Genomic DNA, 27630 nt, shown 5'->3' with positions numbered 1-27630 from the left:
AATATGTAGAGTTTTTTTCTCATCAAAAAGATATAAGAATTTTAGCAGTGGATAGAAAAAAGAGAATAAGAGGTGATTGATGTTTAAGGAACGTAGATGATTTCTGCTAGTGGATTCCAGGGCCCCTCCCATGTAGAATCCCAATGTGTCAGTGAGGTAGGACTACTGAAACTCCAGTATATATCCAAATACATTTTGGGATAATATCAGAGGAGAAGATTGTCCAAGATACTGCCTGGGATATTACAAGTCTCACAGAGAACTTGCAACTTACATGGCATCCATGGGATGTGAAATTATTTTCTGAGCAAAGTGCCTAGACCAGCTCTGAACATAGCCTCATTCTATCTCATACAAACCAATGAACTATAGGGAGAAAAGTTAAGAATTTTGAGATGTCATGAGAGTTATGAACTAGATGCAAAGTCAAGATCATCTACAGAGGCACTGAGGTTGGGTTCAAGAAGACATGGTTCATAAGACCTAAAATTGAGGACTAGAATGGGAATGTGAACCTTAGCAAGCAGTCAGGCACAAGGCGGACCATCACTGATCTGACAGGATGAGTCATATCTCAGCGAAGCCAGCAATGAGAGAAGATAACCAAAAGTCAATTGCAAATTCAGTTCTCACACTTAAAATGCCCGGTGAAATTCTCCTGAACCCAGAAGCTCCATAGGAGAGGGAGAGAAAAAAAAAAAAAAAAAAAGAAGAACGAGTAAGAAAGCAGAATATAAACTGACCCCGTTAATCCTAAATTGATTGAATTTTAAACCAGAAGCAACTAGATTACCATCAATGTCAAGATTACACTTTTCTCCACAGAGGAAAAATGCAGACCTATAAGCTAAATTGAGCTTCCCCACAGTTCATATTTTATGTTTGCTATACTTGAATTTTCTGTAACTATGTAAAATTCAAATCCACTACAGAAATTAAAAAAAAAAACTTTTATAACTATTGTTTTTCTTGGGCTAGACTGCTGAAAACATTTTTAGCTAACAGTCTAAGATGCCTAAAGTAAAAAGTATTTTTTTTCTTTGTGAATTTCCTCAAAATAAGCACAGGCAGTCCTCACTGTTCCCAGGAAACTAAAGGCATAAATTTTGATTTTTCACCCCATTTCTGATTCAATATGCATAATGCTTCTACTATCTTTGAATGGCAAATGGTTGGGGAGGGCCAGTTTCTCTATTGGCTAAATTTCCTATGATCCCTGGCTTAATTGACTCAGTGCAACATTGACAGCAATTTCATATAATAGTAATCATTCAAAGTTTTGTCCTTATTAGAGAAGTGTTATTCTCCAAAAGATTCTAAAAGCTGAGGGTCTTAAATTGAACTGCAATAGTTTTGCCTGTATATTTTTACAAATATTAACAGCTATTGTTGAGTCTGGTTTACAGAGATGAATTCATTCTGGGAATGCCCGATGATTGGGGTAGAGCTAGAGTATAATAATAGAATCAGGCCCGGCGCGGTGGCTCAAGCCTGTAATCCCAGCACTTTGGGAGGCCGAGACGGGTGGATCACGAGGTCGAGAGATCGAGACCATCCTGGTCAACATGGTGAAACCCCGTCTCTACTAAAAATACAAAAAAATTAGCTGGGCATGGTGGTGCGTGCCTGTAATCCCAGCTACTCGGGAGGCTGAGGCAGGAGAATTGCCTGAACCCAGGAGGCGGATGTTGCAGTGAGCCGAGTTCGCGCCATTGCACTCCAGCCTGGGTAACAAGAGCGAAACTACGTCTCAAAAAAAAAAATATATATATAGAATCAAAACATTGTATATTGCAGAATAATACTGCAGATCTCCTGCCCCTTTTACAATTCTGTTTTTAGTAATTTAACTTCTTGTCTACAATGAATGTGTATTATTTGGATAATATGTAAAATACAGACACAAACACTTTTTTAAAAAATAGTTGCAAGGAATTGAACAGTTAACTGGTGCAAATGCATTGAGAGGTCAGTGAATTAAGATTCTGCATGTCCTAGCCCTACTCTCTGGACAGTGTAAAAGTTGGCAGTCATTCTCAAATGTTCATTGCATTAACTCATTCTAGGGAGAAACTGGTAGAGTAAAAAAGGTGGCACATATTTTAGATTATTCTTAAAAAGAAAGAACGTATGTAACTGAGTTCATAAAATTCACTGCATAGATCATGTCTTTCTAATGTTTTTACCTCCATCTGAGAACGGATAGCAAATTGTCTCACACCAAGAGAATTGTCAACAACTATTTTAATGAATAAATATGATGCGTATTGTAAATTCAGGCTTTTCAGTCATTCATAGAGCTGTCATTAACTTTGCAACCTACATATATATTGCACAATTCTTAACGCTGAAATAAAGATACTATATTTGAAACCATAGCAACATTTTATATTATGCAAAAGGAAGGTCTCAGGGGCAGAGATTGCTGCCTAATGGGAACATGTGATGCTTTGCTGTGTTTCATCATTCTAATATTCTATTAAAACTAGTTTTAGTTTAAGGGATTTCAGTACTGCAGTTTCCTTATGAAGCTTGCACTTCTCATATGAATTTTACTTGTGTTGGCTGAGGCTCACAGCTGATATTTTCCCAGATTCAGGTTTTCCGTGAATAAAATAAAAATGGAAATTAATGACATCTTAATTTTTGGAATAGTGTCAGTTTAAACATCACAGATTCTAAAATTAAGCCATATTTTTTGGTTATAAGATTTTCATTTTAATACTTTACTTGGGACACCAACTTGTATTTTCCAAGAAAAGGAAACAGAAATAAATACCCTTCTTCTCCCAAACACTAGTGTTCTCTGCGCTTTGCTTATATTCTTCAGTCTATTTAAGTATGAATGACATGAAAATGATTCAATTTTCAAGAAAAATATATTAAGACCTTTAAATCCTATAGAAGATTTTTAATGTAAATCTTATAATTCTTTAATGCATTAATTTTGAGTTTTTGTCACTGTAATGGGAAAGTTTTATTTTCCACATTAAATATGTGTACTAGTTCATTAAGTGAAACTTTTTCTACTGTTAATTTCTAAAAGTAATTTATCACATGAATCTTTACATAAATAAAACTGAATATCATAAACTAGCTTTTAGAAAGATATTTTTCTCACTTAGTTCCTATTTTTAACAACTCACAACTTGGTAGAGGATCCAATTTTATCTTACTATATAAAGAACAGGTAGTTTTGGTTACATGAATAAGTTATTTAGTGGTGATTTCTGAGATTTTGGTGTACTTGTCACTCAAGCAGTACATACTGTACCCAGTATGGAGTGTTTCATCCTTCATCCCCCTCCACTTTTCCCCCCGGAGTCCTCAAAGTCCATTATATCACTTTTATGTCTTTGCATCCTCATAACTTAGCTTTCACTTGTTAAGTCAGATCATAAAATATTTGGATTTCCATTCCTGATTCATGGTCTCCAACTCCATCCAAGTTGCTGCAATGCCATTACGTTTTGTTTTGGCTGAACATGATTCATATATATCTCACATTTTATTTATCCACTCATTGGTTGATTGGCCTTTAGGTTAGTTTCATATTTTTGCAATTGCAAATTGTGCTGCTACAAACATGCATGTGCAAAGTCTTTTTCATATACGACTTTTTTTCCTCTGGGTAGATACACAGTTGTGGGATTGCTGGATCAAATGGTAGTTCTACTTTTAGTTCTTTAAGAAATTTCCATACTGTTTTCCATAGTGGTTGTATGAGCTTACATTCCCATCAGCAGTGTACAAGTCTTCCACACTTCACCACATCCATACCAACATCTAGATTTTTTAAATTTTTTAAATTAGGGCCATTCTTGAAGGAGAAACTTGATTTCTCATTGTGGTTTTAATTTGCATTTCCCTGATAATTAGTGACATTGAACATTTTTACTTATGTTTGTTGGCCATTTGTATATCTTCTTTTAAGAACAGTCTATTCACATCCTTTGCCCCACTTTTTTGATGGGATTATTTGAGTTCCTTTTAGATTCTGGATATTAGTCATTTGTTGGATGCATCATTTGCAGATATTTCCTCCCACCCTGTGGGTTGTCTATTTACTCTGCAGATTATTTCTTTTGTTTTTTAGTTTAAGTAGGTCCTTTTGTTTATTTTTGTTTTTGGTGTATTTGCTTTTGTGTTCTTGGTAATTAATTCTCTGCCTAAGACAATGCCTACAAGAGTTTTTCCAATGTTATCTTCTGGAATTTTTATGGTTTCAGTTCTAGATTTAGGCCTTTGATCCATCTTGAGTCGATTTTTGTATCAGATGAATGATGAAGAACAAATTTCATTCTCCTACATGTGGCTTGCCAGTTTTCCCAGCACCATTTGTTAAATAGGGTACACTTTTCCAACTGTATGTTTTTATATGCTTTGTCGCAGATCAGTTGGCTTTAAGCACTTGGATTTATGTCTTTGTTTTCTATTATATTCCATTGGTCTATCCCATCTTTATATTGGTAACTGGCTGTTTTGGTAACTATAGTCTGTAATACAGCAAGAAATCAGGTGAAGTGATACCTGAATATTTGTTCTTTTTGCTTAGTAATGCTTTGGCTATACGGGCTCTGTTTTTGTATCATATGAATTTTAGAAAATTTTTCTTCCTAGATTTGTGAAGGAAGAAATGCTGATGATGGCATTTTGATAGGAATTGCACTGAATTTATAGATTGCTTTTGGCAATATGGTCATTGTCACAATATTGATTCTACCCATACATGATCATGGGAATGTTTCAATTTGTTTTTGTCATCTATGATTTCTTTCAGCAGTATTTTTTAGTTTACCTAGTAGACAGCTTTCACCATCTTGGTTAAGTATATTTCTAAGTGTTTTATATTTTTTTCCAGCTTTCATTACTTTGAGGTATTTCCGTCTCTTCTTTGCCAATTTTGCTGAGGATTTTGTCATAAAGAGATGCTGGATTTTGCCAAATGCTTTCGCTGCATCTACTGCGATGACCATATGATTTTGCCTTTTAATTCTGTTTATGTAGGTATCACATTTATTGCCTTGCATATATTAAATCATCCCTTAATAAAACCCACTTAATCATGATTTACATTATCTTTTGATATGCTGTTGGATTTGATTAGTATTTTGTTGAGGATTTTTGCATCTATGTTCATCAAGAATATTGGTCTGTAGTCTTCTTTGTTATGTCCTTTCCTGGTTTTGGCATTAGGGTAATACTGTTTCACAGAGTGATTTAGGGAGACTTTCTTCTTTCTTGATATTTTGGAATAGTTTCAGTAGAATTGGTACCAGTTCCTCAAATGTTTGATAGAATTCAGCTATGAATCCATCTTGTCCTAGACTTTTTTTGTTGGCAACTTTTTCATTAGTTTCAATTTGCTACTTGTTATTGGTCTGTTGAGAGTTTCTATTTATTCCTGATTTAATCTAGGAGGGTTGCATATTTCCAGAAATTTATCCATTTCCTCCAGATTGTGCATGTAAAGGTAGGCTTGACTAATATTTTGTATTCCTGTTATATTGGTTGCAATATCTCCCATTTTGTTTATTATTGAGCTTATTTGTTTCTTCTCTTTTCTTGGTAAATCTTGCTGCTGGTTTACTAATTTTGATTATCTTTTCAAAGAATCATCTTTTTGTTTCATTCATCTTTTGTATTATTTTTCAGTTTCATTTTTTTCTGTTCTTGTCTTTGTTATTGCTTCTTTTTCTTTCTGCTGAGTTTGGCTTTGGTTTATTCTTGTTTCTCTGTTTCTTTGGGATGTGATATTAGGTTGTCTATTTGTGCTTTTACAGACTTTTTGATGTAGGCATTTATGCTATGACCTTTCCTCTTAGCAAACTTTTAGCTGTATCTCAGAGGTTTTGATAAGTTGTGTCACTATTATTGTTCTGTACAAAGAATTTTTTAATTTCCATTGATTTCATTGTTTACTCAAGGATCATTCAACAGCAGTTTATTTAATTTCCATATAGTTGTATAGGTTTGAGGGTTCCTTTTGCAGTTAATCTGCAATTTTATTCCACTTTGGTCTGAGGTGATGCTTGATATGAATTCAATTTTCTCAAATTTATTGAGATTGTTCTGTGGACTATCATATGATCTATCTTGGATAATTCCGTGTTCTGATGAAAAAAATGTATATTCTTTGTTACATAAAATGTTCTATAAATATCTGTTAAGCCCATTTATTCTAGGGTATAGTTTAGGTCCATTGTTTCTCTGTTAAATTTCTGTCTTGATGACATGTCTAGTGCTGTCAGTAGAATAGAGTGCTGTCAGTAGAGTACTGAAGTCCCCCACTGTTTTGCTGTCTATCTCATTTCTTATAGTAATTGTTTTATGAATTTGGGAGCTCCAGTATTAGGTGCATATATATTTAGGATTATGATATTTTCTTTTTGGACTAATATTTTTATCATTACATAACGTCTGTTTTTTTTGTTAACTATTGTTGCTTTAAAGTCTGCTTTGTCTGGGATAAGAATAGCTATTCCTGCTTGATCTTGGTTTCCATTTGCATGGAATATCTTTTTCCACCCAATTATCTTAAGTTTATGTGAGTCATTATATGTTAGGCGAATCTCTTGAAGACAGTAGATACTTGGTTTGGGGGTTTTTATTTTTCCATCTGCCATTCTGTATCTTGTAAGTGGAACATTTAGGTAATTTATATTCAATGAGTATATTCAATTAGTATTGAGATTTGAGGTACTATTCTATTAATACTAGTTGTTGCCTAAATACTGCTCTTGTGTGTGTGTGTGTGTGTGTGTCATTGTTTTATAGACTCTGTGAGATTTATGGTTTAAGGAGGATCATTTTGGTGAATGTCAAGGTTTTTATTCCAAGATTTAAAATTCCCTTTAGCATTTCTTGTCAGGCTGGCTTGGTAGTGGCAAATTCTCTCAACACTTGTTTGTGACTTTCTTTCATTTATGAAGCTTAGTTTTGCTGGATACAAAATTCTTGGCTTACTGGCTGCCAATTATTTTGTTTGAGAAGTCTAAAGATAGGACCCCAATACCTCTGGATTGTAGGACTTCTGCCTAGAAATCTGCTGTTAATCGGATAGGTTTTTCTTTATAGGTTTCCTGATGCTTTTGCCTCACAGTTCTTAAGATTCTTGCCTTCATCTTGACTTTAGATAACCTGATGTCTATAATGCCTAGGTGATAATCTTTTCACAATTAATCTCCCAGGCATTCTTTGAGCTTCTTGTATTTGGATATCTAGATCATCACTAGCAAAGCCAGGGAAGTTTTCCTCAATTATTCCCTCAAATAAGTTTGCCAAACTTTTATATTTCTCTTCTTCTTTAGGCACACCAATTATTCTTAGGTTTGGGCATTTAACACAATCCCATATTTCTCGGAGGCGTTGTTCTTTTCCTTAATTGTTTTTGTTTTGTCTTTGTCTGATGGGGTTAATTTGAAAGCCTTGTCTTCAAGCTCTAAAGTTCTTTCTTCTACTTGTTCTAGTCTGTTGTTGAATCTTTTCATAGTATTTTGTATTTCTCTAAGTGTGTCCTTTGTTTCCAAAAGTTGTGATTGTTTTTTATGAAAAACAATAATTTCTATTTTTCTGGAAAATTTTCTATCCACATCCTGAATTTTTAAAAAAATTTCTTTACATTGGTTTTCGCCTTTCTCTGGTAACTTGAGTAGCTTAATAGTCCGCCTTCTGAATTCTGTATCTGATAATTCAGAGATTTCTTCTTGGTTTAGATCAATGGCTGGGGAGACAGTCTGATCTTTTGAGGGTGTAAAGAAACTCTGTTTTGTCATATTACCAAAATTACTTTTCTGGTTCTCATTTGAGTAGACTATTTCTTCAAACTGTTCTTGAATTTATTTTTATTGAACTGTATTTTTAAATTTAAATTTCTTTTATTTCTCCTGTTAAGGATCAGACTTTATTGTTTATTTTAGCCTAATTTGATTATTGATGCTTATAGTGTTAAAGACTCTATGAGTTCCTTAGTTACAGAGTCTTTGTGTGCTGATTTCCCTGATGCTGGTTGTAGCAGTTATATTCTTGATGCGCAGTTAAGTTCACTGTCTCCTATGGAGTTGTAATGACTGGGATCTCTTGAAATTTATCTTGTTCTATCATGGTGTATACTTTAATTTTTTTCCTGGTGTTTCATTTACTGGGTTGATGATCTGGGCTTCAAACCAGTAGGGAATGTATTCCTGGGTAGGCACTAGTTGTGGCTAAGGCAGGTGGGTAGATGTAATACCCAACAGTGGGCCAAGGTCCCAGTCTTGAGAAGGGTGGCTGCGGAGTTCTCAATTAGATGTGCTGAGGTTATATCAGAGTGAAGAGTGGGAGCTACTTCAGCTCCACTTGTCAGGTCAGCAGGAAAGCCATTTACCTCACAGCCTCACTTCTGTCATAGTGTTTCAGCTATTCAGATCAGGCACCTCTTTTCATCCATAGGACTGCTGATGTTCCAAGTAGGGAGGAGTGTGACTCTGTCTCTTATGCAGGCTGGAATCTGGAGGGTGTACTTCCAGTCACCCTGAATTGTTCTAGGAATGCGGACTATAGGTATCTCCATGGTGCTTTCCTGTGAGGCAAGCCCAAACTGTGTCTGTAGTGGAGTGCCTTAGGGGCAACAAGTACCCCTTCTCCAAAGCCCTTCATGATCACAGAAGTTGGCCTGTTGGGGCAGAGGTGCAGACTTTTCCTACTATACCCAGCACTGCAATTGTGTTTCAGTTGTAGGAAATTACTCACCAACAGAAAGACCTGGAACTTGAGGCCCACTGTTCAGATTCTTTTGTCCCATGGGGTGATACTTTGATGTGGTGTGCTCTCTCCTCCCCTTGGGATGGGGTTTCCTGAGAGCCAGACTGCAGTGACTATTACTGCTCTTCCAGGTCTAGCCATCCAGTGGAGCTACCAGGCTCTGGGATGGTGCCGGAGAATGTCTGAAGAGTCTTGTGATGGAACCAGTCTTCAGGTCTCCTAGCTGTGGATACCAACACCTCCTTTGGTGGAGGTGCCTGGGGGTGATGTAGACTATGAGAATCTTTGGTTATAGCTAGGTTTATTCCGTTGGCCTTCCCAAATGTTGGTTATGCTGGCAGCAAAGTTCTCACATAGACAAACTCAGGACCTCCAATTAGCCAGGATGTTGCAGGCAGTGGTATTAACTATTGTTTTTTTCCTTGGGAAAAATAACACTGGGAGCAGTGTTATTCTGTCATGAGTTGCTGTAATGGCCTGAGTTGGTTGGCTTCCAGCCATGAGGCAGTGCTTTCAAGAGACCACCAGCTGTGGTATTAGCAGTAGGATTTGAGGTTGCCCCAAGTTGGCCAGGAGTAGTATTCCTGTTTCTCAGATGATGGACAGAGCCATAAAACTCCCAAGGGTTTATATCTTTTGTGTTCAGCTACTGGGGCAGGTAAAGAAATAATGTCAGGTTTGGGCAGGGTCAGGTGGGTCTGAGCTCCTCTCCTTGGATAGGGCTTGTGGTAGTCACTGTGGGGGATGGGGGATGGTTCTCAGGCCAAAGGATTTATGTTCCAAAGGGGATTATCGCTGCCTCTACTGTGCAGTATAGTTCACCAGAGAAGTGGGGATAGCTGGTACTGAAAGGCCTCACCCAGCTGTCATTCTCTTGGCAAGGTCAATCTTGCTCTTGCAGTGCCCCATGAACAGTGCTGAGTTAGACTCAGGCAGCTTGCAGGCCGAACTCACACCTGCCCCAGGCCATAAGCTTCGCCTGCTGAGAAAGCAAGCATGGCTTTCAGGCCACACCTCTCCCCCCACCCTGCCATCTGCTCACAATGGCAGTGACACCTGTGCTCATGTCTGTAGCAGTTCCCGCTCATCCCCAAGATTCTGTTCAAGGAAGTCTGTGTCCAGTAGAGATTATCGTAAAATTCACCTGGAAGCTTCTTTTACCCTGTGAGCCCTTCCTAATTCCTCTGGTTGCCTACCCCAAGGAGCTCTGTGAGATACAGTCAGGGATGGCTTCCCTGGACTGAAGCTGGAGACTGGGAGTACCTACAAGCCTCTTTCCATTGCTGCTACTACTTTTATATTTCACAGAGCTCCCTAAATCCATTCCAGTTCTAGTTAAAGTTAAATCCTTCTGTGATCTGGATTTTCAGATTCCCCAGGGGAGATGTGTGTTTGGAGTCAGCTTTTCCCCTTCTCACACTTATTTTTGCCTGTTATTTTTGTCAGTTATTTTTTGCCTGTCTCACTAATTTTGCAGTAGCACGGCATATCTTATAAAGTATCTGAATTGTTGTGGTTTTCCTGGTATAGCCCTATGGTGGTTCTCCAAACAAAGTTCACAGTGTAAATTTCTACACATTGTTCTGTCTTGCCAAGTGGGAGATGCATGTTAACCCTGCCTCCTATTCCCCATCTTCTCCTGGTGAACCAGATCCCATTTTAAAACCCAACTCAATATAAAAATTAGCTGGGCAAGTCCTAACTACTCAGGAGGCTGAGGCAGGAGGATCACTTGAACCCTGGAAGCAGAGGTTGCAGTGAGCCAAGATCATGCCACTGCACTCCAGTTTGGGTAACAGAGCAAGGCTGTCTTAAAAAAAAATAGCAACAACAAAAATAACCCAATTCCGATAAGTTTCTTGTGAAGAGTAAAGGAATTCTGATTTATAACTTTAAGATAGTCTAAAAACTATGGAAATTAATAGCTAGAAGTTCTTTGAAGGCCTTTATTAGTATCAACTGCCTTCAGCAAAATTAAATAGGACCTGGACAGAAAGCAGTCCAAGACAGGACTGCTCAGTGCTGGAGTGCACACGTCCCTTGTTGCTACCTCAGCAAGAAGTTTGGTTTTGTGTTTTGTTACCATGGGAATTTTCCTTCCTTTACAGCCAAGATGGGGTTTCCTATCTCCATTTTCTATCCATCATTACCTGGAGCACTTAAGTCGTTTTCTAACTCTCTAGGTAATTACTTTATTCATTTTTATGTAAACACAATTATTTTCTTCAAAAATATCATCCTAAAAGATAGGTGATTACTGCTGTCAAACAGTAATACAAACAAAGTAAAAATGAGCATGAAGATTGATCTTACATATTACGTTTACACACTAAAGATAAACATTCTACAAAAAAAGAATAAAAAATAGGAGCAAACATTAAATTAACTTACCATACCTATACAATATAGTAATGCATTAAGAGAATTCCTATCTACAAATGCATGGAAATATAGTAGGAGAAAAGAGCAAATATACAATTATTTTAATATCTAGTACAGATGAGAAATATTTTAATCAAATGTCACAGTAGTTAATAAAATGAAACACATTAATTTGGGGAAGATGGTTTAATGGTTTTCATAGAGGAGGTTTTTGAGACACAACAGGAATTATTGATAGTCTTTTCGGATGAGGTAAGTACATAGCCACTATGTTTTGGATGAAAATAACATTATCAAGGTCGCAGTTCAGAATATGATTTTTTGGTTCATACCATGTGGAGAGGATCTCTGGTGCTTTTGACCAAAATACCACCCCATATGCCTGAATAATGGAATCCAAATTCTACCTTGGGTAGCCACCTTTCCACATTTTTCCTCTGGGAACGATTCCCTTATCCTAACTCCAGCTACCCTAGAGGGTTGAGCATGAGACTAAGTCTGAGTCCACTAGAATTAATCATGGAATCTTACTAGCTATATTGGAAAACCACATGCTCTTTTCACTTAGATTGCAGAAACTAAAAGTCATGTAAGCCTGAAGCTGACAAAACTATCATCACTATCATATTGTACATGGAATAATGTACATGACAAAAAGTAAAAAAAAAAAAAATCTCTCTTCAGAGCCAGGTGCAGTGGCTCACGCCTATAATCCTAGTACTTTCGGAGGCCAAGGTGGGGGATCATCTGAGGTCAGGCGTTTGAGACCATCCCGGCTAATATGGTAAAGCCCTGTTTCTACTAAAAATACAAAAATTTGATGAAATGCTAACAAGAATAGATAATATAGAGAGGAATATACGTGAATTAATGGAGTTAAAAAATACAACACGAGAACTTCGTGAAGTATGCATGAGTTTTAACAGCCGAATTGATCAAGCAGACGAAAGGATATCAGAGGTTGAAGACCAACTTAATGAAATAAAATGAGAAGACAAGAATAGAGTAAAAAGGATAAAAAGGAATGAGCAAAGTCTCCAAGAAATATGGGACTATGTGAAAAGACCTAATCTACATTTGGTAGGTGTACCTGAATGCGATGAAGAGAATAAATCCAAGCTGGAAAACACTCTTCAGGATATTATTCAGGTACTTTCCCAACCTAGAAAGGCAGGACAATATTCAACCCCAGGTAATACAGAGAACACCACAAAGATATTCCTCAAGAAGAGCAACCCCAAGGCACATAATCGTTAGATTCACCAGGGTTGAAATGAAGGAGAAAATACTAAGGGCAGCCAGAGAGAAAGGTCACATTACCCACAATGGGAAGCCTATCAGACTCACAGCAGATCTTTCAGCAGAAACCCTACAAGCCAGAAGAGAGTGGGGCCAATATTTAACATCCTTAAAGAAAAGAACTTTCAACCCAGAATTTCACATCCAGCCAAACTAAGCTTTACAATTGAAGAAAAAATAAAATCTTTCGTGAATAAGCAAGTACTCAGAGATTTCATTACCTCCAGGCCTGCTTTACAAGAGCTTCTGAAAGAAGCATTACACATAGAAAGGAACAACCAGTATTAGCCTTTCTAAAAATATACCAAAAAGTAGAGTATCAACACCATGAAGGATTTATATCAACTATTGGGCAAAATAGCCAGCTAACATCAAATGGCAATAATCTTAAATTTAAATTGACTAAATCCCCCAATCAAAAGATACAGCCAAAACCCATCGGTATGCTGCATCCAGACCCATCTTACATGCAAGGATACATAAAGAGTCAAAGCAAAGGGATGGAGAAAGATTTGTCAACCAAATGGAGAGCAAAAATAAATAAATAAATAAAAAGTAGAGGTTCCAATTCTTGCCTCTGATGGAATGAATTTTAAAGCAACAAAGATCAAAAGAGGACATAATGGTAAAAGGATCAACACAACAAGAAGAGCTGATGATCCTGGATGTGTATGCACCCAATACAGGATACATAAGACTTGTAAAGAGACTTGGACTCCCACACAGTTGTGGGAGATTTCAACGTCAATATTAGATAGATCAATGAGACAGAAAATTAACAAGGATATCCAGGACTTGAACTCAGACCCAGAACAAGTAAACTTAATAAACATTTATAGAGCTCTCCACTTTAAACACACAAGATATGCACTCTTATCAGTACCACATCACACCTACTCACAGGTTTAAATGAAATATTGGTTGGCCATTATTAAGCACAATTGATGGTATGAGGGGGGTTTTCAATACCCATTTTTAGACTGCATTCTAGCCTGGGCAATTAAGCAACACTCCCGTTCTCTCTCCTTCCTCCTCTTCCTCTTTTTTCCTCTTCGTTCTTTTTTCTTTCTTTCTTTCTCTCTTAAAAAAAATGGTAGATACATGTCATTATACATTTGTCCAAACCATAGACTATAAATGAATCCTAATGTAAACTATGGACTTTGGGTGACAATGATATGTCCATGTAGGTTCATGAATTGTTTTAAATGTACTACTCCGGTAGGGGATGTTGATAACAGGGGGAGAAGCAGGGGCATATGTGAGATCTCTGTACCTTCCCTTCAACTTTGATGTGAAGTAAAATTACCTAAAAGAAATACAAAAATTAGCAGGGCATGGTGGCACATGCCTGTAATCCCAGCTACACGCAAGGCTGAGGCAGGAGAATCGCTTGAACCCAGGAGGCAGAGGTTGTAGTGGACCGGGATTGTGCTATTGTATTCCTGCTTGGGCAACAAGAGTGAAACTCCATCTTAAAAAAAAAAAAGAAAGAAAAAAAAAAAAACTGCCCTTCAGAAGGAAAAAAGAAATGAGGATTGACAAAACCTTAATGTCATTTGCTGTTGTCCTAATTCTGGAGTAGCAAACTCCAAAATCTTCAACTGAGGGTGGTGATAGAAATGTGTAGAACAGTATCTGTGAAACATCGATGTGCTTTGTAAAAAAATGAAGACATGCCAATCATAGCCATTTGCACTTAACTTAGAGGGTGATCTACATCTGGGCTTTCAGTTATATAAACCAATTTTCTTTTTCTTTTTCTCTACTTTTCTTGCCTCTTTCCCTTTCTTTTTCCCTTTCCCCTCCTTCTTTCCTGTATTATTTTTAGTTGGATTTTCAATTCTTGACCAAAAGATAGTATTTCTACAACATGAAAAAACAAAAGTAATGATGAAAGGTTATGTCTTTCAGTGACAGAATCTGAAACGTATTGACAATTGTATTTTAAAGTCAATTAGTCTTGCAGTAGTCTTGCAAGGTAGAGTACAGCGTCACACAGTATGACCCCAGACAGGAAAGCAGTATTAGTGTCACCTGGAGGCTTACTAGATATTCAAATTCCTTGGCGTCACCCTGAGCTTCCTATATCAGAAACAACCACCTGTATTCATATGATTCTCGTGCATACCATAGTTTCATTGGCGCTTGTTTAGGGGGGTGGTGGGATGATGATCAGAAATATATTCAGACATTCACACATTAAGCGAGTCTGTGCTATTTAGTGGCAGTGGTAATGGAGAAAAATATAACATCTCAAGAAGAAAGATTGACATATTTTATAGATAAAGGAACATAGTAATAACATACATGAATAAATGTATGAATGTCAGCAGGAAAGAAGAGCAAGATTAATTTAGAATTTAACGAAGGAGAGACACAGTTGCGTAAGCTGTGAATATACTAACTAGGTTTAAATGACAACTTTACTATTTCCTTTCTCTGCTAAACCTCTCTCTACTCCAGTTCTCTCATTACTATAATGGGGAAAACATGAATGCTTAATCCTTGTGATTATTATGGAAATTCAGTGAGTTAATATTAAGGGTACATTTTAAGTTCCTAGATTAGGCCAAGTAAATGACACACCCAATAAATATTAAATAGAGGTTAGCTCTTTAATTGCTCTATCAAATTTAGTAGCCCATAACTACACATGACTATTTAGATTTAAATGTAAACAAAGTAAAATTAAATGTTTTACTCTTCATTTGGACTAACTGAATTTCAAGTACTCAATAGCCATATATATCATAGAACATTTTCATCACCAGAAAATCTCAATCACACAGCAATGCAGCTGTGAGATTTCTAAGGACAGTGTCAGGTGTCCTTAGGTGAGGTGATGATCTAGTTTGTTAGGAGAAAGAGAACTGTCGGGTGTCCTGACTACCATCACACGAAATAGCAAACATCAGCTGGATGGAGTGGCTCATGCCTGTAATCCCAGCACTTTGGGATGCTGAGGTGGGTGGATCACCTGAGGTCAAGAGTTTGAGACCAGCCTGGCCAACATAGTGAAACCCTATCTCTACAAAAAGTACAAGAAAATTAGCCAGGTGTGGTGGTGCTTGCTTGTAATCCCAGATATTTGGGAGGCTGAGGCAGGAGAATCACTTGAACTCAGGAGGTGGAGGTTGCAGTGAGATGAGATCAGGCCAATTCATGCCAGGGTGACAGTGAGACTTCGTCTCAAAAATAAATAAATAAATAAATAAATAAATAAATAAATAAATAAAAAGGAAACAGCAACCATTGACCTCCTCACTCTCCTGATGGGGTCTTCTGTCTCCTGGTATTTTGAAGCCAAAGTTGGCTGAACTGTAAACTGAACCTGAGTGTGAGCCTGCTCGTGGTGACAGCCTCCTTTGCTGACCAGACCTGTCCCTCCTGCGTCTCACTTATCAATTGAGTACAAGTTGGGATGTTCCCAGGCTTCTCCCCACTGCTAACCAAACCATCTGCCTCAAAGCCCTCGTTGTATTTTTCCCTCCATCCTAAAATATGGCGTGTGAACTCAGTTTGGAAGATTCTAAGTACAAAAACAAAGAAGACATGAATCTCAGTGTATCCTATTATCCAGTCTCAGTTCTGAAAACACAAAATTAACTAGTATTTCCACATGACTATTCTACTGTCATCTCTAATTCAACCTCAAAATCAAGGCCATCATGAAATGCGTTCCTAGGATCCTTCCCTATGATCTCTCTTTCTGAACAATTTCGTGAAGCCTTTCTACTAGTTAGGCTTCCTCTCTGAACCCTGACTCTACCAGCTCATTTGTACATCTGCACACATACACATGTTGTGTTCTTCTGCCTGGGACAGCTGCTTTAATTTCCTCTCCATATATCAAAATCCTTCCATCCAGAAATGCACAGTTCAAGTCTCATCTGGTAGCCATTTCTGAATAGTTCTTACACAGTGATGCCCTAATGTAAGTCTGTAAAACATAATTCAGAACTTATTTGTGTAACATTTTCTTCTCTATATATCATATTATTCTAATTCAGAAACATATCATCCTTTATAGCTGCAAAGCTGATCTTGATGTTTAAAAATAACTCAGGAGCAAGTCTCTTGTGTTATTTTTGAGACAGGGTCTCACCTTGTCACACAAGTTGGAGTGCAGTGGCATAATCATGGCTCATTGCAGCCTCAACTTTCTGGGCTCAAGCAGTCCTCTCACCTCAGTACTCAGAGTAGCTGGGGCTACAGGCACATGCCACCATGCCCAGCTAATTTTTGTATTTTTTGTAGAGATGGGGTTTTGCCATGTTGCCAAGGCTGGTCTCGAACTTTCACCGTATTGCCATATCACCATGTTGCCCAGACTAAGCCAAGTGATCCTCCTGCCTCAGCCTCCCAAAGTGCTGGGAATACAGGTGTGAACTTCTCTGCATGGCTATTTGTCTCCCTATGATGAAGGATTGAGCAATACTGAATTGCTAAATCAGTGTCCTCCCGTGGAGACGATTGGTTCTAGTAGACATTTGGAGGAGGTGGCTTTCAATAAGAGCATGGACAATTCATCAACAATAGATAAAGCTGCAGATAGATGTTTAAATGTGATCATGAAAGTTTGTGAAAGTCTTAAGATACCTTTGATTTTCTCAGTGAGGCAAGAACCAAGTTAGCCAAGTGAAAGGGAGGATGAAGGGACAGATGGCAGAGATTTCAGTAATAAAGAAAAAAATGTCATCTGTTTAAGTAGGAAATACAATGGGCTAGGAAAGTGTGGCAAATTTGCTACAAGGTGAGGACAAGAGGAACATGATAGAATCAGATTCCAGGTGTGACTGAAACATTTTTGGAGCTAGACTATTAGAGAGGGGAAGACAGAAAGATAATATTGTGGATAGAAATTAGGCAATTTGAAATAGAGAATACAGAGTGGTTGCAGGAAATGATCACGGCTGGGTGCCTGAGTTAGGATGAAGGACAGATAATCAAAGGGCAGGGGTTCAGTGAGGCTTACCCGAGAACCCAGATAATTAGAAAGATTATCTCCCACAATGTTGAAATCACCAATAATTAAAACAAGAGTAGTAATGAAGACAATGATGATGAGCCTAGAGTGAAACACTTCAAGAATTCTAGGGGAGTGTGACCTGGAAGGGAACAAAGAAGGATGATGAGTGGCTTGTGAATGCTCCTGAGAATGTGGTGTCGCCAGGCGAGAGTAGTGAGGTGAAGTAATGTTCATAGAAGATAATGAAAACACGGTAGATTTTTGCCAGTTATTTTGTGTTTTGATAAAAACTATGCATTAAACTTTAAAAACCTGTAAAATAAGACTCCTATACTTGTGTAAAAGGTTTTAGAGCTTAAAACTTCTCTTGAATTGTTAGTGCCTGCTGAAGCAAGTATAGATAACATGTGGCTTGGAAAGCAGAGGGGTATATATCTTTATTACAAAATTTAATTAAAAGAAATGTTTTAGAATGCTGCTTTTTAGTCATAATAATTGGCTATATTAAAAGGATAGCTCCGAAGGGGAATCATTTGTTCCCTATTTAATTTTTATCAGCCCATACTTCTCCCCACCATCTCATTAGTCATTTTGACTTAACTGTGTTTGCCTTCTTAAAATATGGAGCAGATAAAAATTGATGGCTCATAAACACATATTAAAGAGTAATTTGAGATTTATAGAAGAGAATAAAGAGAAACAGAGCAATGGCCACTACAGACAATGTTTCATGCAGGTAAAATGAAATAATCCATACCCACAGTGTGCTCTCGTGTGCATGTATGTTTATACATGCAGGCTCCTAGAGACAGAGAGAGAGAGACAACTGACTTGTAACTGAATCCTAGAAACCTGTTGTAAAATCCTCATAAAATAATCAAATGTACTTTTTTATACATTTATTTATCAAAAGGACTTTTTTCTATATCCCGTATAGCCATTGTTATTTAAAAATATTTAGAGCTGGCAACCCAGCAGGCAGAACATGACTCATCTATAGGTGATGTTCAAATAAGTATGGCCTCCTATTTGCAAATGTCAGTCAAATTAAAAATAATTTTTGGTGACACAAAGAAATTTGTGCACTTATTCAAATTCATATTTACCTAAGACCTGTTACTTGAATAAATGCAGAAATGGACTCTACAATATTACCTCTAGTTATAAGTACAGACAGGAAAAGATGATAGCGGCAACACTAAAAAAACTGTACACAATGATGAAAAGTCCAGATCCATCAACCTCTTCCTCCGTAATACTTCCAAAGCAAGTATCATCCATGTATCTTGACTCAGGGGAACAATACTCACTAAATCATGTAGTGATGCATAAGAAAAACAAAGAAGAAAAAATACTAAGATGGGCATAATACTAAAAATTATTTATTTTTAATTCTATTCTGTTATGGTTGGCAAGGTGAGAAATTATCCCATATGTAGAAATGAATAGAAGACATCTTTCAAAATTCACATTTTTATCTTGTTTAACATTTTTCTCCTCTTCTACTGTGCAAAGAATTAGGCAGAATGATTAACATTTGTAAAAAAAGAAGTAGCTATATTAAACCACAGGACTATTATTCATAATAAATCATAGATTTGTCATTTTGAAATTCTAGATACTTTATATGATTCAAGCTCCCATTAACAATTTCCCATTAATGCTGTGTTGTAACTGGAAGAGCAATAATTTATATACCGTTCATAAATGACATTAAAAATAGGTGATTTATTGAGGTAACTACTGAAAATCAGAAAAAGACAATGAAGCTGCATATGTAACAGACAGCTGCAGGTGCTATAAAATTTCTCTGTCACAATTATAAATAAAAATAAACCATTTTTTCCAGTGTAATGTTTCATATGAACCCATGCTTTTTTAAATTAGAAATTAATAAAACATGAGATTAATAGGTACCATGATTTTTCAGATAATCAATAATTGTCAACATTTTCAGACCAAGCAAATATGACAGCATCATAGCTGCATCATCTAGTGTGAAAGGCAGTAATAAAGTAATGCATGTAGAAGGCTGTGATGGCTTATCCTAAAAGGCCAGTGATATTGATGAATCAGTATCCTGCATTATGATAACAAATGGACAATCCAATTAACCAAAGTCGAGTCTTAGATTTCTCTCTCTCTCTCAATATCTCTTAACATTGATTAGGCAATCAACTTTGTTTTAAAATGCAATGGTATCTCCTTGCAGTTTTGAGTGTTTCTGAGTCATCCAACTATATATAGGAAAGGATAAAACAGGCTAAGAGCCCAGTTCCTGCCATTTGGTAGTATATGATTCAGGAGGTCAATATTTACTTATAACGTAACTAAGACCACAAAGTCATTAAGAGAATTAAAATGAGAAGCTACTTTATTATGTCATCATCCAATCTCAAAAATAGGCTCCAGATCATCTTTTTTATCAGTCACTAGATGACTGATACAAATCTCTGAAATGACAGTCTTAGATTTTGTTATGAATGTGCAAAAACCTCTTAAGGTCCATAAAATATCTAGGACATAGTATCAGGAAAAGGAAAATCACCAAAAATTATTGTGAAAAGAAAAATACTGTCTCTGGGGAAAAACAAAAATTAGCTACTCTTTACATATTGGAATTACTTTTTGGTTCCTTTTTGGGTCTCCGCGGCTTTCTCTCTCACCCACATAAACATGTTGTCCTAAGCTCCTGCCTTCTTTTCCCCTCCAGTGCTCTAGATTTCCATCCCACTTTGAGGAGACTATTTAGAGAAGTCTTCCAGCAGGTAGTCAGTCAGGCATTTACTGAGCGCCTATTATTTGCATAGCACCAGGAGTTTTTATGGTTACCTTTAATATTTTAATCCAATGGCTAAAGGTGGTGAATTTCCAGGTACTTCAGCAATCCAGTGAGTAACAGCTTACATTTATACTAGGTAAAATTCTAAATAACAAAGCTCAAAAAAGGAAGCTTATTTTGAAATATGATGCCTAACATTTATCAAAATACAGATTAAAATCCCAGGACAAATGATTTATACTACAGATAATTTTAACTAAATTAATTTCTAATCACTTCTTGGTCTTTTGGCTACAATCAAGTATATTAAATTAATTTCTAAAAATTCGATGCAATTCTCGTATTATGTTTCTTTCCTTTCTGTTTGTTGTTGTTGTTTAACATGAATGTAGATACCAGATACTTTGGGGGAAGAGAATAATCAACCATCATGCTATGGAAACTTCTTCAACAAAGGGCAAAGACTTAAAAGAGTTTTGTCAGTTTGGACTACCTTATTAAACTTTAAGAACCAGAGACTAATGAAAAAATGTAAATTTAAGGAAATTTCTGACAATGATTTAAAATAATGGGGAGTCATTCTTTTTTATTCAGAAATACTATGGAATTTGTCATGCTATTATCCATTGCAATTTGTACAATTTCATTTGTTATAATTTGCAGGCATCTAGGATCACCTGAGCTCATGGTATTACAGCATCACAAAATGCAGTGACAGGTTAGAAATATGGTAATTAGGTCTACTTTCCTCTTGTTGATCTTTATATGTCAATAAATTTCCCTTAAAACTACAGGCTATAAAACTATCCTCTCTGAAGTCAGTCTAATAACATGGATAAATATGAGACCAAGTTGTATAAAATCAGCAATTATTTCACTGAATAAACCTATTGAATATATGCTTTCTTATCTACCCAGACTAAACATCTCGTTTTAAAGATAACATGTTCTCAATGTTCATTTTTAAATGGAAATAATTAAGAATATATATACTAAGTGATCTCAATGTTACAAGAAAAACAAATATAAATCAAAAGAACAGACACTTCAAATTAAGTAATTATAGGTAGATGTGCTATTGGGTGAATTTAAGTCATCTATTTCATACCAACATTTCCAAGTTGTCTTCAATTACCATACATCATTTTCAGAACCAGAAAAATATATATTATTTACATAAAATGAACCTTTTTTTCTGGATGAAAATGAAACAGTCTCAGTGAAACATGAACATTGAGGTATGGTCATGAATTCTTCAAATATATATTACCCTGTAGACACAAATGGAAAAATATTACTCTGAAAAACTCACGGTTAAGATATTTGTGGGACAATATAATAAGAGATACCTAATGATCCCCATCCATCTTCAGTACCTGTAAATACACCAGAGGGACAAATAAGGCATGATTAGAGGGTGACCCATTTAAAGGCAACCCCAACTAATTCAACAAGGCTTGGAATTTCACCCACCTAATTTAGAGCTTCTAAAATAAACTTCACAGCATGCTAGAATCTTAATTTGCTTCCCAGGTCTACCAACCCTTGCCCTTTACCAACTACCTAGAAAAACTTAACTTCTCTTTCATTCTATCAACCCCTACATCTGAAAATCATCTCAACACTGCATCATATTTTTTCCCTTTAGTAAATTAAAAGGTTGTACCTCTTGGGGCAAAATTATATACAAGATGGCAGGGCAAGGTGAGGAGTGATCACATGAGTTCAAAGGGAGTTTAGGCATATCTCTTTCTCTACTAAGCACTGTTAAATTTCTATCCGTCTGAAGAAAAGATTTCAGAACATTATGTTTTGCTTTTATTGATCTTTTTTGGCCTTCACTTTCTTTAAATAGAGAACAGTTTAAGACTAATCAGTACCCTCTGGGACTGATAGAAGAAATCTGTGCCTTAATAGAACCACGAGTATCAGTTTCTTTAAAAAACCCCTCATCAAATAGTACACTATTTTAAAATCAAAAAGCAAGAAATTTCATGACCTCTCCCTTTTAATTCTTATAAATTGGTGAATCTACTGAATTAGCCAGCCGTATGTTCCAGCAAATACAAAATCAAATCTAACGTATACTTTTCTACTTTCATTAAGGTTTTATATTTAAGAGCTACAGTGATTTTCAACAGGCCGTTGATATTTATATATCATTAATACAGGAAGAAACAAATCCAAGATCAATCTAATTGAGATATAATTTGGAGTATATGTTTCCAACTCCTACTGCATTATGTCAAGGCAGTGAAGTCCAGCAGTTAAGAGTAAGGGTAAAGACATTAGTTGCCTTATTTGGCAGCTGTGTGACCAGCGAGTTATCAGCTTCACTCTACCTCATTTTTACCATTAAGGAAGAGGGAAAAGAGAATCCACTTTATAGAACTTTTGTGAAGATTAAATAAGATAATCTAGCTAAGTGCTTACCTGTTGCCTCTAAGTATTCAACAAATCTTACCTATATTACTCTTGATACTATTATCATCCAGTAATGTTGTAAAGTAGATTCAATTATCAGGTAATTGGTGGATACCATTCACAACAAATGTATCCGGGATGCTTATTTTAAAATTACAAGATGTCTGAGGATTTTAATAGTATTGTTTCCAAACCATGTTCCGTGGGAAAATGTGGTCAATAGCTAAGTGACCATGATGTATAGGGCATTAAAATAAAAATTTAAATGCCGTATTTTCTAGAATGAGTTTGAGATCGCTGTATAGTGTACTCTTGTGTTGGAAACTGAAACTATTCATTAATATATTAAAAGATAATGAGAGGCCCACAGAAGACACCTGGTTTCTTTGCTTCCTTAAGCATGCCTAAACTTACCTAACTAGAGAATTCCTTTATCCCAGAGCCACTATTAACCTCCTGACTTATGTTATTCTGCGATCCTCACAGGAGCCACATAATAGAAAAAAATGAAGCAGACCAGGTATTCAAAAGAAAAAGAAAAGATATATACATGGGACCTAGAAGGATTTTTGTTTCTTCTGGACACTACTAAAGCAACACAGCAGGACAAGCTGGGTTGTGAATGGTAGCAGAGCCCAGTCTGAGCTCCAGGGTGACAGGTGTCCGGTAGCAGCTGTGCACACTGGAGGATACATGCCTTGCTCACATGGACTGTTTTCATTCAGTGCAGCAGGCCTAAGGCAGCCAGATCTTCTACTTGTTTTTCTTTTGCCTAAAATCTATTTTTTTCATATAAAGTTACCATATTTTTTTCTCATTTGCATCGCAGATGCTTATACAGTCTATGTTTCACAGGACAAAGCAAATACATCTATGAGTTGGATACAGTCCTGTGCGCAACAGTTTGGGAGTTCTGGCATATTCTTTAGGGCCCAAACTAGGATCTATTAATTCATATGAATCATTCATCTAATGGCTAAACATTTGCCTCATAGCAAACCTGTGAGGAATAAATTATTATGTCCAATTTCCTGATAAGGAGATTTAGTTAAAGATAAGTGAGAAAACTTGCTCGTGTTCACAGTTCTGGTAGGTGGGTGATCATTTCCAGGTGCACATGATTTATTATTATACTTTCCATGAGTCACATATGAATATACATTTGTTCTGTAGAATGCAGAATTTTGGGGTGAGAGAGAAATGTTCCCCAATTAATTACACTCATTCATCCTTCTTTAATCAGAGGTAAGGTAGCTCTGGTAAATTCTTTACTTTTTAAATGAAGATATCAACCACTTTCTGGTTGGGGAGCTGTATCATATGGTACCCTTAAATGGTAATAGAATGTCTTTCAGGTCTTTAATTTCAGAGATATACTTGAATTTCTAATCTTTGCTTTCAAGTATTTATTAAAAATGTGTTCTGAGATGTTACAGACTAGATGAATCTCTAATGTGAATAAAATCCTATTTCTCTAGATCAGATTTGGCAAACGACAGTCTGTGAACCAAATCTGGCTCACTATCTATTTGTTTATAGTTTTATTGGTACCCTCATCCGCTTACACTTTATCTATGGCTGCTTTCATGATACAAAGGCAGAATTAAGAGGTTGAGATGAATAACATATGACCTTCAAAACCAAAATATTTACTCTGGCCTATACAGGATGACTTTGCCAGTTTACTGCTCTATATATTCTAAGTTTTTATCCCAGGAACAAAATGACATGATTATAGTCCTCTGTCCTCAGAGATTGCTGTTTTCAGATGATCACTGTTTTATAACAGTGCTTTTTACTGAGTTTTCATGTTGTTGTCACCTCTGGGCTTATATTAAATGTAGACAATAAGAAAATGCCTACGATAATTTTTATTTTACTCACTGGAGAGGGTATCATTGAGGATGCTGTTAACTTCATCACAGTGCTCCCTATGAGAACTGAAATGCAAAATTTCTGTTTCCTCCTGAGATATTAGTTAGTATTAATAGCATGACCACTTCAATTCTTGTAATCATTTGTTTTCTCTTCATTTAGAAGTGAAAACAATTATTTAAAGATAATACTTGCAATCTTCCCATTTACATTACAGAGCATCAGTTTCTACTTTCTAAATTTACCTATGGCTTCATTTGAGTTTCCTAGTGTTGTTTCCTTTTTATTCTGATTTTAAAATTCATTTTGTTACTGTAATGTGTGCATATTTTTAGTCATACCTCGTCTTTTTAAATTAAGATTGGATATAAATAAATGAGAGTATCAGTTATAAAGAAAAAGACCTGAAAGAAAAGATATTTGAAATCCTGCCTCTGACAGCATCATGTCTTATCCCCAGGGCTCAGTTTAAACCTCTAGAATACAAGAATGAAAGAAAATACTCTGACATCACAAAGACCTCAGTTGAAAAAACCTGCAGCTAACTACAGGGCTGTATCTTGAGGACAGAGAAAACCACATACCCTTAGTTTAGCTAGGATTCCTTCTAAGGTATGACCGTCCTGTCCTGATAGTTTTAAGAACTTTTACTTAGAGATGAAATGAGATTTAGAATGGAGTAGACACCTTAATGGTAGCCTTATATGGCAACGCAAAATAAAGTGAAAGAGGGAATGATGCCAATATGGAATTATACTGATGCAACTAAAATTAGAATAGAGTAGAACACAGGCAGATGCTCAGGTCAGCTCTCTGTCTCATTACATATACATACATACATATATATATATATATACACACACACACACATACATATATATGTGTGCCTCACTGCAAATACATATATATGTGTCTCATTGCATATACATATATATATGTATATATGTCTGTGCTGACCGTTTGCCGAGCTGATTGCTTCCTGAACAATCAAAAATATTGAGATAGATGTTATCAAATGCCTCAAACAGATCATTTAGGAGGGAAGGCTTTGCCTTTTGCTTAGATATAGGTAAATGGGTACCATTGAAGTTCATCTGTGATCCTAACTATGGTATGCAAATACAATATTAATTTTTCTCCTGGATCTCCCCAGAGAATTTTTCTATGAAATAAGGTTTCCTATCTTAACCAAAATTAAATTCACTTCAAACTTGCTCTTGAAAAAAAAAATGAAATTCATTCATCCCACCTTTATGTTTCATGACTTTGATGGTGGGAAGGCAAATAATGAGAAAGGTTAATAATTCAAAGTAAAAAAGCATTTTATAGCAATTACTTTAAGAAATAAGCAGAACTCTGTGTCAGTCCTGTATTCTCCTGTACATGGTTCCAAAATGATCCGTACTAAATGCCTTCACGATTGCCTTTCTATGAAAGTGTATATCTATGGCCTAGTGTTTTTTAAATTATTTTATTCTGCATCATTCATAAACATGAATTAAATAAGATTACATATTATCTAGATCTTCACCACTTTCCTTACTCTCATCTTTAAACATGATTATATAATGGCTATGGTTACATGTAGCTGGCATTTAATAATTAGAAAACCGTCAAGCTTGCAAGTTACCAAATGTTTTGATGTTAGAAATAGCTGCTCCATAGCACTTTCCTGAAGTGCCACGTCTTTGCTCTCCACTAAATTTACTTAAGGTTCAAGTCCCTCTTTCTGGAAGGTATTCACATAAAACAAAACGAATGTTCTTTCAGCAGTAAGTTTTTAGGATCCTTCGCAAAAAAATCTGCTTTAAAGTTAAAGCATCTCGAATTCAAGATGCTTTTAAATGATAAAGAATTATTACAATAAAGTTACAATGCAGTGTCACATTAATCAACATTATAAAAGCATCTTAGAAGCATACTGTTCCCTTGATAGCCTAATCTGACTTCAAGGAAGAACTCTTACAAATAAAGATAGAATGCACTGACAAAATTCACCCATAAACCAGAAGGTACAAGGGTAAGAGCTACTTTACAACACAGCCAAAGGAACAGCTTAGTGCAAACTGCTGAAGGTACCTCAGGTGGCGTCATTATGATATATGGCATCTTTAACATATTCTTTATATAACCTTAATGTTGTTACTAATAGTCAAAAGAAATGGGATCAGTGCAGCAAATGAAGAATAACATTTTATCTGAAAAACTGATATTAACCCAATATGAATTTTGTTACTGATCTCTAAGAGCTGAACATGCATTGAAAAGTTATTCAGGGGAAGCATTAGCAATCTTCTAACTATAATACAAATATAATATTTTGTATAAAAAGGAATTTGATATTTAGTAAAAAGTGTGTTTTCAAAAATATATTTTGTGGATTAGGATTATTTGAGAGACACACAGCTCACTAAGACACCAACATTATTCAAAACAAAAAGTTGAGGAGCTTTAGTTTTTAATTGCTGCATATCACTAATATATAGCAACACCCTTTTTAATATTTTAATATTTCTGAAATCAGAATGAGTTTTAAAAGTGAAGGCATATCATAATTATAATTGCAGCTTGCCACATAAAATAATGGTATATGGTATAATTGATGGTGTTTTAGAATTCGTAAAATTTGATGTCTTCACCCTAAAGTTAACTCGTTTACTGATTTTCAAATATTTTTAAGAATTACATTGCTGATGAAGCAGTGCTATCAATCACTAAAACATAAAAATTCTTAATGCTGCCAAGAAGGGGCATCTCTACATTTTCCTGTCACTACTGCTCAGGGAGGAATACAAAATTCCACTCATTTATTTTTCCTTAATTTCTTTTTTTCCCTCAAGGGAAATATTTGAAATTGTGTCTGATAACACTTTTGTCATGTGAAAAGGCTTGAACTTCACTCATAATCCTATTCTCTCTTCCTTTGACATGCTCTATATAGAATATGTGAAGGCGCATGGCATTTAAGGTGTGGCTGACCTATGCTCATAAAGAGAAGCAGCCTTTCTTACTTTGGTTGCTAAAATTATTTAATACAGATAAGGATTAACCATGTTTTTGGTAAGTCCTTTTTGAAAAAAATTATTGGAAATCATTATTAAGAATCTAATTGGCAAAGCTTTACTAAATTCACAGTCAACTAAATCCATTAAAT

The 27630-nt window shown here is 35.9% G+C and overlaps 1 protein-coding gene across 17 annotated transcripts in view; it reads right to left on the bottom strand.

Moving 5' to 3' along the window:
* NKAIN2 (sodium/potassium transporting ATPase interacting 2) overlaps positions 1-27630 on the bottom strand; it is a 1060472-nt gene that overhangs the window by 711074 nt on the left and 321768 nt on the right. For 3 of the 17 annotated variants that reach the window (XR_004742414.3, XR_004742417.3, XM_078370053.1), the window contains exon 2: positions 21490-21553. The exons of 13 other annotated variants lie outside the window; for them this stretch is intronic. Coding sequence is in view for 1 of the 4 variants with exons in the window: in XM_078370053.1 (XP_078226179.1) it covers positions 21490-21540 (51 nt within the window). In the remaining 3 variants the exon portion in view is untranslated. The remainder of the gene's footprint in view (positions 1-21489; positions 21554-27630) is intronic. One more of the 17 variants, XR_013534523.1, reaches the window with a different exon arrangement.

The sequence above is a fragment of the Callithrix jacchus genome, chromosome 4 (assembly GCF_049354715.1).
Source record: "Callithrix jacchus isolate 240 chromosome 4, calJac240_pri, whole genome shotgun sequence".
Taxonomy (NCBI): domain Eukaryota; kingdom Metazoa; phylum Chordata; class Mammalia; order Primates; family Cebidae; genus Callithrix; species Callithrix jacchus.
The sequence above is the reverse complement of the archived record's forward strand: the minus strand, read 5'-3'. Positions and strand labels throughout refer to the sequence as shown.